Here is a 14,758-nt window from a genome sequence, read left to right on the forward strand (position 1 = left end):
TTTCCCTCTACTGAAATTGAATTCTGTAAATTTATCAAAGACCTATTTCTTCTTTCCCAGAGTAGCACCTTCAGTTTGTAATTTCCCTATTTCTAGTCTATTCCACTCTCTCATCTCTAAATGTGGGTTTTTCTTTAGCAACTTCTTTCACATCTAGTCCATATCTAAGATCTCTCAGCTCTTTCTTTGCAAACCTCTATTATTAATCACTCCCTTATCAGTCCATCCACCATCATGCCAACTGCAATAGCCACCTAAGTATACTAGGGAACTCTTGAATAATCTCATGTAGTAATACAGGAAATGTTCTTGGCCATTTGTATCTTATTATCATCTACCTACATGTAAAAGCACATGGCCTTGAAAAACTGTTACTAGAAATGCACGGTACACCTAAAATCAGATAGTTTCATTTCCCTTGAGATAATTTATATGTTATAACCGTGGAAATATACCATATCACAAGATGTTCTACAGTATTTTTGTTTTTTTGCATAATGTCATTGTGATTAGCAGTATCTCTGTTAAAGGATATGGAATTCCCCCCTCTCAGTTGTCCAAATGATAAAAGAAAAGTTGTCATTGTACGCTATCCTTGCTAATCAACTTAGTCAATTTTCTTTTCCTTCTGGGCTGGCCTGCTCCTCCACCACCTTTGGCATGATCCAAAATTGAGAAAATGAGGATAAAAATGGCAAGTAGGAGACTTCAGAAGGAAGACAGGTAGTGCAAGTTTTGAGAGACTAATGGGGAAAGCATAATGGAAGAAAAGGATGCCTGAAATAAAAGAAAAGGCATTGAGGGCTTCCCTGGTGGCACAGTGGTTAAGAATCCACCTGCCAATGCAGAAAACACGGGTTTGAGACCTGGCCTGGGAAGATCCCACATGCTGCAGAGCAGCTAAGACCATGCGTCACAGCTACTGAGCCTGAGCTCTAGAGCCCACATACCACAACTACTGAAGCCCGCATGTCTAGAGCCCGTGCTCGGCAACAAGAGAGGCCACCGCAATGAGAAGCCCACACACCGCAACGAAGAGTAGCCCCCACTCACCCCAACTAGAGAAAGCCTGCGTGCAGCAACGAAGACCCAACACAGCCAAAAATAAATAAATAAATTTATAACAAAAAACCCAAAAAGTAGACTAAACACACTCCAGTATTAAAAAAAAAAAAAAAAGAAAAGACATTGAAAATCAGTTTGCCTACTTCATAATTTTCCCAAAGTCCCAAGGAGTAGCCAAAGATGTGGCTCAGGAGCCTTACTGTAAATGCACTCCATAAAACTAAAGCCAGAGCAAAACTAAATCTCTGAACTAAGGCACCAGTGATGGGCACTAGTCTTCCTCTTGGATACCCAGTACTATTCAGAACATGCACTGAAGGTTTGTCATCTTGACCTATGTCCATTCCTTCCCAGCAGGTCTGTACTTTGACTAGAATGGAAAGAAGTTGGTAGTCACTTCAGTTATCTAGAGCAACCTCCCTGACAGTGTCCCTGACAAGACACTGTACATTTTTCACCCAGTGTATCACTTATAGATTTTTTATATTGATCAGGATAGACTAACTGATGTATAAACAACCCTAAAAATCTCAGTTTAATTAATTTAAACTCAGGTTTCATTTCTGTTCATATCACAGTCAAAGGCTGGATGGTAGGCTGTGAAGTGGAGAAGATTCTGGTCTACATAAAGAATTGGAGATCCAGGCTCCTTATACCTGTGGTTCCATCCTCCTCTAGGTACAAGGAATCCTCTCTGTTTAGCTTCCAAATGGGAAAAGAAGATCACTCTGGAGGTTTTTACAGGCCATCCTTCAAAGGAATGATATCAATTCTGTACATATTATATTAGCCTAACACCAGCCTCATAAGAAAGGAGGTTAGAAAATGTAGTCTAGTAGTGTGCCCAGGAAGAAAAGGCCTTGGATATTGGTGAACACAATCAGCATCTAATACATTATTAATCCATAGTAAGATGTTGTTTTAACCAAAGAGAAAGTATTAACACTAATGTCAATGTCATTAATTATTATTAAGGTTGTTTCTAGAATTGTGGATACCCACCCAGATTCTTTATGGGAACTGAATGCATTAGGGCCTTTCTTACACCCTAATGCATGGTCAAGCCCTCCTAAACCTTGAACTGCCTGTGCATGTCCATAAACAGGTCATCATTACACAATTGCATTGTGATATGCACACATGTCTAGTCATTATTAAAAAATGATGGACAGGCCAGTATTATCCTAATATCAAAATCATATGAAGCTATAACAAAGACAGAAAGTTATAGACTGATATCTCTTATGAATATAGATACTAAAACCTTCAAAAAATACTAGCAAACAAAATCCAGCACCATAGAAAAAGAATTATACACTATGACTAAGTGGGATTTATCCCAAGAATGTAAGGTTGGTTTCACATCTGAAAATAAATTAATATAATACACCATATCAGTAGAAGAAAGCAAAAATAGCACATGATCATCCCAATTGACCCAGAGAAAGCATCTGATAAAATCCAACAAACTTTCATGATGAAGACACTCAACAAAGCAGGAAAATAAGGAAATTTCCTCAACCCAGTAAAGTGCAACTATGAAAAAATCCATAGTAAACATCATACTTAATGATAAAAGTCTGAATGCTTTCCCTATAAGATTGGAAAAAAGACAGGATATCTGGTCTTACCATTTTCATGCAACCTTGTACTGAAGTTTCCAGCCAGGGAATTGGGCAAGAAAATGAAATAAGGCATCCAGATGAGAAAAGAAAAAGAAGTAAAACTATCTTTATTTGCAGATGGCATGATGTTGTATATGGAAAATCCTAAGAAATTCACTAAAAGACTATTAGAATAAAGTAGGTTAGCAAGACTGAAGAATAAAAGATCAATATACAAAAATCTACTGTGTGTCTATACACTAACAATGAACAATTTAAAAATAAACTATAGAAAGCAATTATATTTATAATAGCATTGAAAAAAAGAAAATGCCTAGGAATGAATTTAACAAAATATAAACAAAATTTACACTGTAAAAACTATGAAACATTATTAAAATTAACTAAAACAGACATATAAATGGAAAGCCTTTCCATGTTTATGAATCAGATGATTTAATATTGTTTAGATGATGATGATACTTCTCAAATTGATCCGACAGATCCAATGCAATCCCTATTAAAATCTCAGTTACTGTTCTTTCTGAAATTGACAAGCAGCTCTTAGAATTCATATGGAAAATCAATGGACACAGAATAGTTGAAACAATCTTGGAAAAAGAGAACAAAGTTGAAGGACTCATTTTTTTATTTCCAAACTTACTACATAGTTACAGTAATCAAGACTTATGATACTGACATAAGGATAGACATATAGATCAGTGGAATAAAATTGAGAGTCCAGAAATAATCCCTTACGTTCATGTTCAATTGATCTTCAACAAGGGCACTAAAAATAGTTCAATGAGGAAAAACAGTTATTTTTTTTCAACAAATGGTACTGGAAGTGCAAAAATCTGAAGTTGAGCCCCTTGTTTACACCATACACAGCAGTTAACTGGAAATGGATTAACTATCTAAATATGCAAGTTAAAATTATAAAACCCTTAGAAGAAAACAGGAGTAAATCTTTGCAAATTTCTCAGAGGCAACAAAAGAAAAAATAGATATACTAGACTTCATTAAAATTAAAAATGTTTTTGTTGCAAATGATAACATAAAGAAAGTGTATACAGATGGCCAAAAAAGCACATGAAAAGATGCTCAACATCACTAATTATTAGAGAAATGCAAATCAAAACTACAATGAGGTATCACTTCACACCGGTCAGAATGGCCATCATCAAAATATCTACAAACGATAAACGCTGGAGAGGGTGTGGAGAAAAGGGAGCCTTCCTCCACTGTTGGTGGGAATGTAAACTGGTACAGCCACTATGGCGAACAGTATGGAGGTTCTTTAAAAAAATAAAAATTGAGCTACCATTTGATCCAGCAATCCCACTCCTGGCATATACCTGGAGAAAAACATAATTCAAAAAGATGCATGCACCCCAATGTTCATTGCAGTACTGCTTACAATAGCTAGGACATGGAAACAACATAAATGTCCATCAGCAGAGGAATGGATAAAGAAGATGTGGTACATATATAAAATGGGGTATTACTCAGACATAAAAAGAATGAAATTATGCCATTTGTAGCAACATGGATGGACCTAGAGATTGTCATACTGACTGAAATAAGTCAGACAAAGAAAGACAAATATCATATGATATCGCTTATATGTGAAATCTAAAAAAAGGGTACAAATGAACTTATCTACAAAACAGAAATAGAGTTACAGATATAGAAAATAAACTTATGGTTACCAGGAGGTAAGCGGGGGGAGGGATAAATTGGAAGATTGGGATTGATATACTGCTATATATAAAATAGATAACTACTAAGGACCTACAATATAGCACAGGGAGCTCAACTCAATACTCTGTAATGACCTATATGGGAAAAGAATCTAAAAAAGAATGGATATATGTATATGTATAACTGGTCCACTTTGCTGTACACCTGAAACTAACACAACATTGTAAATCAACTATGCCCCAATAAAAATTTAAAATAAATAAATAAATGGCAGAGCTGGTTCCAGGACCTAAAAAAATAAAAGAATAAAAATAAAATAAAATAAAATTTGGATCATTCTTTAAAAAGAAAGAGTGTATAGGCAATAGAATTGAAGAAAATATTTGCAAATCATATATCCAAAAAGAGTTTAGTATCCAGAAAATATAAACAGCTCTTACTACTCAGGATAAAAAGACCATCTAAGTTTAAAAATGAGAAAAGACTTTGAATAGATATCGCTCTGGATAAGATATACAAATGACCAATAAGCACATGAAAAGATGTTCAGCATCTTTAGTTATAAGTGAAATGCAAATCAAAACCACGAGATACAAATTCCAACCAACTAGGATGGCTATCACCAATAAGACAGATAATAACAAGTATTGGAAAGGAGAAATGGGGAGAGACCCTTTTACATTGTTGGTGGAATGTAAAACAATGCAGTTACTTTGGAAAATATTTTGGAAGTTCCTCAAAATGTAAGACATGGAGTTATCATATTATCCAGCAGTTCCATTCCTAGGGTTATACACAATATTATGAAAACATGCCCACACAGAACGTTCATAGCAGCATTATTCATAATAGCCAAAAAATAGAAAAACCCACATGTTCATTAATGCATGAATAGATAAATAAAATGTAGTATGTCCATGAAATGGAATATTATTTGGCAATAAAAAGAAATAAAATATTGATACATATTACAACATGGATGGATCTTTACAACATTATTCTGAGTAAAAGAAGCCACACATTATATGATTGCATTTGTATGAAATGCCCAGAATAGGCAAATTCATAAAGATAGAAAGTAGATTAGTGGTTGCCTAGGGCTCAGGGTTTAGTGCGAAATAGGGAGCATCTGCTGGTGGATACAGAGTTTATTTGGGGGAAGAGTGATGAAAATGTGCCAAAATGAATTGTGCTGATGGCTGCACGCCTCTGTGAATGTACTGAAAACCTTCAAATTGTAAACTTTAAATGTGTGAATGCAAAGATGTGAATTTTATTCCAATAGAACGGTTTTCAAAATAAAACTATACAACATAGCAAGAAGCAAGCGGTAGTATAGTAGGAAGTTAAACTCAGGTAACTTGGTGTGTCGAAGACAGGTTTTCTTCACCATGTAGGGTACATGCCACAATTCTGGGGCTAGAGGACTGTATGAGGCTTGATAAGATCCGCTTCGGCGCTTCCCATGACCTGGCTGGTCCTTATCCTGAACAGGTTGAATACTCAAACTTTCAACCTAAATTAGTCTGCTGTCAGGACCTGGGAGAATCCTACAATTTGAGAACACAAATCCCCAAATCTGCCATTTCCTAGCATCACCTGTTGGAAATATACCCTTTGTAGTTTTCACAGTAAATTGTCTAAGATTTAAGATTTACTTGTTCGAGCGCTCATTTCCTACCAAGCTAAAACCTCACGCCTTCGATAACTCTTTCAAAGCAACCATTTAAATATAATCTTATCAGTAAGCCCTTCCCTGAACACCGTACAAATTAAATAACAAGAACCTTTCTCTCCACCTTGGCACTCTCTGTATATCTTACTCTAGGTTTTGGGGGTTTTTTTTGTTTTTCCCCATAATACTGATCACCATCTGATATATTACATATACATGTGGTTTTGTTGTTCATTCTCTCTCTCCTCCTCTAGAACGTAAATTTCTTCAGGTCTGTGACTGTATCAGTTAGCTTTTCACTATGACAAATTACTCCCCAAATTTAATGCCTTAAAATAACAACCATCTATTTAGTCCACAAGTGTGTGCCTTGACAATTTGGAATGAATGAAGCTGGGAGGTTTCTCTGAGGTCAGTTGTGCTCACTCTTGTATCTGCAGTCAGCTGCTGAGTTAGTTGAGATCTGTCTGGTCCACCATGACTACTCTCTGCTCCAGGTGACCTCTCAGTCTCCAACAAGGGAGCACAGGCTTGTTCACATGGTGTTTGGGCAGAGTTCTGTGGGAGAACGTGAAGAGTGCAAGGCCTAATGAGTTCTGTACACAGATCGTAATCACATTAATTCTGACCCGTTTTATTGGTCAGAGAAAGTCACGAGGCCAGCTCACATTTAAGCAATGAGAAAGCCTCCATAACTTGATGGGAGAAACTGAACACCGCATTGAAAAAAAGGTGGACACGTGGAGGGGAATAACTGTGGCCATTTTTGTAAACAATCTACCAGAGAGACTTCATCTGATTTTCATTTTGCTGTATCCCAAGCTCCTAGAACAGTGCCTAGCCCATAGGTGCTCCAGAAATATTAGTTAAATGAATGAATGAATGAATCACCTGCCTACCACTCCTGAACAAGAGGCTGTTCCATAAATCACCCCTTCACTGTTGCAAATCTTTACAATATAGTATACGCTTTCAAGACACTACAGTGTGAATATTTGCAATTAGAATCCTGTTTCTACTGTTCTTTTAAAATTAAAACCAGCTTTCAAAGTTTGATTTCTCTCTTTTTAGTTCTTGCAAAGTCAGACTGATTGCTACCAGAGACCGTGAAGCACACCATATTTCATAGAATGCTTCTCCTCCAACTACTTTGGAGAAGTTTCAAAACGCTTTCTCATCAGTCTCCACAGCCAGCCAGCCAAGTAACAAGATAGGTGAATCCTACTGTCTCCTCTTTCCTTTCCCCCTTCCTTCTCTTCCCAGCCAACCTACTTCCTTTTCCTTCTTCAAAGATGAAACCAGCTGAGACACAACAGAAGGACCACTCGCCAGTGTAAGACAGCTCCCTGAAATTCTGGCCTGGCGAACTTTCTGAAATGCTGAGCAATTCTGCATGGTTATAGACAGGCAGCTTGGATATACCTGAGTTAGGACTGGATATGGAATTGTCTGTGAACCCAACTTATTTCCCCATCCTTGCCATTGCCACATGAGCAAAGTGATTTGGAAAATGGAATTCACTGGATATTTTGGCCTCATGGATCTAGATTTTCTAGTGATATCTAGTTTAAGGATCAAACAAGTCTGCTGTGGTTCTTGATAAGTGGACTTGAAGAGCAAACTGTATTGCTTTGCTCTTCACTTGGTCAGCTGGACAGACCCAGTCTTCTGGGCTTCAAATATCATTCTTGGCACACTGCCTAACATGGTGTGTTTGGGGTACTCTCCTTGAAAGGCTGCTGTAGTCCCTTGGAATTGTGCTCCTCCAAAAACAAAGCACACATTCTACTTTTAAAAAACACATCAGTAATCAAGGAATTGATCTGACCATTGCTCTATGAGGTGGTATTCTTCACATAATCACCCAAATGACAGATTGTTCAAATGCTGTGCCATGTGTATCAGTACCTTTATCAGCAGATCCCTTCCATCTGGGCTGGGAATTCTTTTAGCAGAGAACAAAGCCTTTTCATATTTATAGATAGAGCTGAAAAAACAAAGACCCATAGGAGAAGCAACTCTGGACTTTCCCGTTTCTGTCGTTCGCCCAAATCTCCTTGGCTCAAAACCGCACTGGCATTTTTAGCTCCCTTTCTCTTCACATCCAGGCACCAACCCTTGCCAGTTCTCTCTCTGATGCATTTGTCAGTCTTACCAGCATCCCACATTCAGGCATTTATTGTTTCACACATGCACCATTGAAATTACCTGCAAACAATACACTTCTGCTTTCATTATTAGTGGTTCCCCACTAACTAAAACTATAGTTCTTGTTTTTAACCTGGTATTATAATGCTTCCATATATGATCTCTAGCACATTTTTATGTATGTACCAATTACTATGTGAATCTTCTGCTTTGGCTAAAATGGTCTAATTAGTATTTCCAGAAGGATCTGCTATTTCAAATTTAAATCGCATATTATTTGTGAAAATCACTGGGCAAAATCACAAACATTACATAAATGTGAATTGTTGTACCTACCCCGGTCACCCTGTTGTCACTGTTTAATGGTTTAATGAGTTTCTCCTTATTCCTATGCTCTGCCCCTTACTCTGCTCAGAACATTCTTCCTCTATCTAGTTACCTTAATCCCCATTCCTTTGGTTCTAGACACCTCTTCTCTCTCTATTCCCAGACCCTTTATGTTGTTATAACACATGGGAAGTTTTGAGCCTGCATCTTTCTCTAGCATTACCAACTTCATAATCAACCCAGACTGATACACGTAGGAATACAGGTAAAAATTTCATCCCAGGTCCCCCACTTGACAGAAAGAGGGAATCAGGCTGTATTTGGCACCTCATGAAGAATGTTTGGCCTTTTATATCACTCCTCATGTATTCAGAGGTTAATCCTGGTTGCTCTACACAGCTTTCCCTACCTAATCTTCCCTACCCACGCCCAGCCCACAGTGATCTTGTCCTCTGAATCCTTATAGAGCCAAATTCCTGTGATTTGTCCTGTTTAGATGATACATATATTCTGCTGTGAGTGTTTACTTAACCATAGTAATTTATTCTTGAATACCCAAGTAGGTTGAAACTCCTTCAATGTGCCAACAGCAGCTTATATTACTTTATAGTCCCATATTTCAACATTATCCAATAGAGCCTGACATGTGATAGCTGCTAATTGGTTATCTGGGCTTGTTAGTCACACTGGAAGCAACTGATAAAAATTCTCTCTCTCCTAATTGGAGTGTTGATAAAGGTTCAGAAGCCTTGTAGAAAACAAAAAGCCACTGTCTCCTTGGAGGAAGAGACACCAGGGAAGTGAGCAGAGGCCAAGAAGGGAAATACCCAGAATCTAGAAGACAAATGTGCCAAATGCATCATTTTGCTCAAGGTCAGGGATGTGTTTATGTAACACTTTTCAAATGAAAAACCCTCAATTCCTGTCTTACCTTTTCATTATTGGGAAAATATGTATGTACATACACAGCCTAAATTAGGCTTCACACAGCTTCAGAGTGCCCTCTTCTGTGGCCATAATAGCTCTGAACTTTGTTTTCCCCTTGAGGCTTACTAGGGTTTACCCTGCCCTGCAGCCCTCATTCTGACACCAGAAAACAGTGAAATTAACAAACATAACATGGGAAACAAAAGGCCTTACTGATGATTCCAGTATGGAAAAAGAGAGCATTTGAATTAATTTTAATATAGTAAAAGATCTTACATATAAAACCCCACTATCAAATGAGACCCAGCCAGAAAGGAAGTTGCCTTTCCACTTTTAATGAGTGACAAACCCCAAAACAATGTGTTACTTCATTTGAAACCAGGGAGGCTATTTTCTTCCAGCTGGACATTGGGGGGAAGACAGAGAAGGTGGTTCATCACCACCCACTGCTTTGAAAAGGAAGCATGAGCCCCTGGTGCTTATACTAGAGGCTGCATTTCTCTTCTATAAGTCCCCCACCCTGTCCATATTAATTAGACAGATGCCTAAATCTTCACTAGTAGGTGTCAGGGAAAATGCATGGTCTCACGGCTAAAAGATGAAATGTTACCTTCTAATTCCAGAGACAGGAATTTTTAAAACAGAACTCACTCATCTACAATGAATTTCTGTACTAAAACTAAATTTGTTTCTCTAAGTGACAGATCCCTGATGTGTATAGCAGGATCTTTTCCTGATAACTGTATTTTTTAACTTCAGCTTTAAAATTATACAAATAAATACAAGTAGACAGCGATTCTGATTAAAATAAAGATGCATGTGTTACTGATATCATTTTATTGTAGCATTACAATGATTAAAGTCCTTTATTGTCACAGGGAAGAGTAAAGGTCAATTTTAATGCATATATACTTTACCTTAATGCAATACTTTAAAAGGAAAAAAAAAGCATCAGGGGTTCTTTAGTGCTATGCAGCTCTTTTGCACTTATTCCTCAAATTTCTCTATTGCTTTGGCAATTATATACTCCAGTTGGATGCTCCTTCCCCATTCTTGTGTAAATCCTCCAAAGCAGGAAGAACAAATGCCCAAAAGCCATTGCCATAGTTCTGTAAAAGACACAACTAAATAGAAGTCTCAAGACTTCAAATGCTGACCAAGGCATAATTTGGATGAGCAAATTTCAGACTTGAATTATTTTATATGTAGAATTTGTTCTTAAAATTTAGAAAGACATACAGCAAAGTTTGTTTTTTCATATGGCTCTACTTAAATTATTGTGAGCAAAAAAGAAAATGAATTTTCGAATAAATAACTGATGGACTGCAGAAGTCTCCCTCATGTTATCCACCATAGTCCCTTTCAAGCATTACATATGCATAGACAAACCATCCACTAAGTTCCCATAGTTCTTATACTTTCTCTATATTAATGGGAGACGATGCTTACTCTCAGTTTAGGTCCAAGAAAAAGATACCAAATGGAGCTTTGTTCGGTTTGGCAAACAATAAAATGGCTACAAGTGATAGAGCTGTCTTTTCACCTTAATTTTAACACAAGTGAACTTTTTCATTGGCAACTTTTGCAACATGGCTCTCAAAACAGCCCAAGCAATCATTCAAAAGGTACACATGAAGGGAGAGGGGCGTAAGAATCAATAATGTTGTGCAATTATTGGAAAACGAATTTAACTATAACAAACCTCTTGACCCCGGTCACATGGATGGAAATTTACATTCAAATGGAGCACCGAAAAACTTCCCTTCTGGGGACAGTAAAGATAACCAGTTTTTCAGCAGGAGTGGCAAGGCTGAAAGAATACTTTTAAGGGGAAGAAAGCTTGGAGTACTCCACATATTCAAATGGCAAGAGGCCGGTTTCCTGGCAAACCTGTGTTGCAGGGCAGTCAGGCCAAGGAGCAAATGTACAAGAGTCTCCAGGACTCTGCAGAGAGAGCACACCTAGCTAGTTCTTTAGGGCCTCATTATTTAAGGTAAGCGCCTGTGAGGTCACAGATCGGGGGCCCATTCTACTGAAAGCCCAAATTTCCCTTTAGGGAACCAAAGTCGTGGTTAACTAAGTGTCCTGGACGTCCTGCAGAACAAATCCTGTGCAGTGTTAGGATGCGCTTAACAGACCTATCTCCCTATCCGAAAAGGGCGAGGGGTGGAATTAGGAGGAAAAGAATCTGCTTCTTTTGGATAAACTTGCTCTTTCAGTTTCCAAGGGGAGTGCCAGCTAGAGCTCGGGCCCACCTGGAAAACGCCACCCCGTGGGACTTGCTGGTCTTTCTGGTCTCTAGAGCTTGGCTGGACCTAGAAGCGCCGGTTTCCGCAAACCTTAACTGTTGTTTACCCTCTCTTCAGCTGGTCCTGGGGCGTAGGCGGAGGGAAGGCTCCAGTCGGGATTAGTTTTCAGTGCGCGCTGAGCGCACGCCAGACCTCAGAGAGGGCGCAAGGCTCGGGGATTCCCTGCACGTGGCACGCCCCCCCCCCCACCTTGCCCCAGCGCGCGCAGCGTGGTCGGCGGGCGCCTCCCACAGTAGGTAAGTGGCGATGCCAGCCAGTTCAGACTCGCCAGCAACCTGTAATAACAGAAGTCCGCTCTCCCTTCCCAATGACTGTCAGCTTCTTTGGTGAGTGCTGACACCAAGGCAGGCAAGGGTAAATTCGTTCTACCTCGCTCTGCCCCACTGCTCTAGCCTTGTACTTACAGGTCCACTCTAAGAGACAACTTCCAGCCACTTGTTTTGAATCCAAGAAAACAAAGCATGGGGCTGTTCCCGGGCGAGTTACTCTGGGAATCTGCACCAGGAGGCGGAGATTCCCGGGGACACCTTAGGCACCGGGAAAAGCAGACCCTCCCAGATTTCCCGACTAGCAATTTAGTGCATAGGGACTCGCGAGGGCATAAAGGGAAGATGGAAAAGGAAATAAGGGATGAGACCGCAAAAACAGTGAACGTTTCTAGGGCAAGAAGGCGGGCTGGGATGGGGTTGCTGGGGAATGAAGCAAAGTCCTGAACCTTAAGTTCAAGTTGTAGCAGTGAGGCGATCAGGTGGGAGCCTTTAGTGGGCGCGGCGGCTGGGTGTACACTTTCTTCTTCTGTGTGGATTTTTTGCCTTGAACGGGTAAGGCTTAAACTTCCGCCGCGAAGATTTGGGGGCAGAAGAGGGAGGAGGCAATTGCTGGAATCAAAAGTGGTTCCCAGACCAAAGTTTGAGCCAAGGTCGCCTCTCACAGACTCTAGGTTTTTCCCAGACTCTCTTGCCCCGCGGCTGTAGCCTCTTTGCATGGGGCTCCCTCCTTCCCCGCTGGGAATAGAGGGCTGGGGGAGGGGGAGGGGGTCTGGAAGCAGCGCGCGGAGCAGATGTGAATGTTAGAGGAAAAGTAGCAAAGGTTTTGATTCCAGAGGGCTGGGTGGAGTGGGCCTACGCGCCAGCTACGCCTCCATCATCATCGGCGGCAGAACTTGCACTTTATGATCTTCTTAAATGCGTTTTGGAAGTCCTTGTTGAAGTAGGCGTAAATGACAGGGTTGAGCAGAGAGTTGGAGTAGCCCAGCCAGTTGATTATGGCGCCCAACAGGGTGGGCATGTGGCAGCTGCTTTCGCAGAAGGGCAGGACCAGGGCCACGATGAAGAAGGGCAACCAGCAGAGGATGAAGGTGCCCATGATGATGCCCAGCGTCTTCACCGTCTTCCTCTCGCGGGCCAGGGCCATCTTACGCTTGGCCTCGGCGTTGCGCTCATTTTTCTTCTCGAAGGAGGCGGGGACGCAGGGGACAGCACCGGCCTCGCTGGGCAGCGGCAGGTGCTCTTTGGAGTTGCCCACCCGGTGCACTTCGATCACTTCCAGGGCGGCTCCTTCGTCGCCCTGCCTCACGGCTCCATTGGCGCACGGAGCCCCTGTTGCCTTGTTCTCCATGCCCTGCCTCCAGTCTTTGCTACCCGGCTCACCATTTACGCTCTTTCTTGGCTGCGGGGCTGGCGACGCCCCAAGGCGGTTGTTGGCTACCTTCTTCTCCTCCTTCTTGACTGTCTTGCGGATGCGGAATCGCGCGGCTCGGAAGATGCGCCCGTAGAGAACCAGCATGAGCAGCAGCGGGATGTAGAAAGCGCCAAAGGTGGAGTAAATAGTGTAGCCATGGTCCTTGCTGATGGTGCACGCGTCGGGGTCCGAGCGGTCTTCCGGGGTACGCCAGCCCAGCATGGGCGGGATGGAGATGAGGAAGCCAATGAGCCAGGTTAGCGAGATGAGTGCAGCTGCGCGCCGGGGCGTCCTCTTGTTCACGTAGTCGATGGGGTCTGTGATGGCCCAGTACCTGTCCAGCGCGATAGCGCACAGGTGCAGGATGGACGAGGTGCAGCACAGCACGTCGAGGGCGATGAACAGGTCACAGGTGACCTGTCCCAGAGTCCACTTGTTGAGCACCTGGTACAACGCGGCCATGGGCAGCACCAGCACCGACACCATGAGGTCTGTGACGGCCAACGAGCCTATAAGATAGTTCGCCACGTTCTGCAGGGAGCGCTCCAAGGCTATGGCGGCCACCACGCACGCATTGCCCAGCACCGCGCAGAAGATGAGCGTGCCCAGCAGCAGAGAGGTGATCACTTGGTAGCTGAAGGTCACGTCGGAGATGCCAGTAGCGTTGGCGCGTGTCCCGAAGGGACCCTGGGACGACGTAGTGTTGTTGCCCTGTAAGGGGCTGAGCACATCCATGCCTGCGCGCCCGGCAGGGGAGGGGAGGGGAGAAAGAGCTGCGCCAGGATACCCCTCGCCCCTCCCCCTGGGGTCTTCCGCCCCTCTTTCCTGGGGAATTTCAACGGGGGAGGGGATGCAGGGACTCAAGCAGGAAGTTCTTACTGCTCAGGCGAAGGCATCTCCGAGGAGCAGCTAGCTTCTAGGCGCTCCCTGGGCTCTCGTAGTCCAGCGCGCTCAGAGACTCCAGCTGGGAAACGAATTGGCTGGAGAAGAGCTCCGGGATCTCCGGGCGGCGGAAAGGTGGCTGGAACGTTTGTCTCTCGCTGTCCATTTTATTTTGCCACTGCCTAACTGGCTGCCAGGCCCGGAGTCTCCCCACCAGAAAAGAATCTCCAATCTTAGAAGTATCTGGAATAGAGAAACACCGTCCTCCACAGTCACTCTGTAACCCTCCTCTCCTTGCTTCTCTCCCTCCCTCTCTCCCACTCCCTCCTCTACTCTCTTCTCATTCCCTTAAGCCCCCTCTCTCTTTCCCTTTCTCCCACTAGTTTTCCCCTTCAGTCTCCCTCTCCCTTCTCACTTCCCTTTATCTCCCCGGTGTT

General features: G+C 42.0%; 1 protein-coding gene across 1 annotated transcript; it reads right to left on the minus strand.

Annotated features, from left to right (window-relative positions):
• Positions 1-12,905: 12,905 nt before the first annotated feature.
• Positions 12,906-14,174, minus strand: HTR1A (5-hydroxytryptamine receptor 1A; the record flags this gene model as incomplete). The annotated part of the gene is made up of 1 exon (XM_082650837.1): positions 12,906-14,174. The coding sequence occupies one exon, from the start codon at positions 14,172-14,174 to the stop codon at positions 12,906-12,908; it is 1,269 nt and encodes a 422-aa protein (XP_082506963.1).
• Positions 14,175-14,758: the final 584 nt, after the last annotated feature.

Source organism: Grampus griseus (assembly GCF_964374135.1).
Source record: "Grampus griseus genome assembly, chromosome: 3".
NCBI lineage: Eukaryota > Metazoa > Chordata > Mammalia > Artiodactyla > Delphinidae > Grampus > Grampus griseus.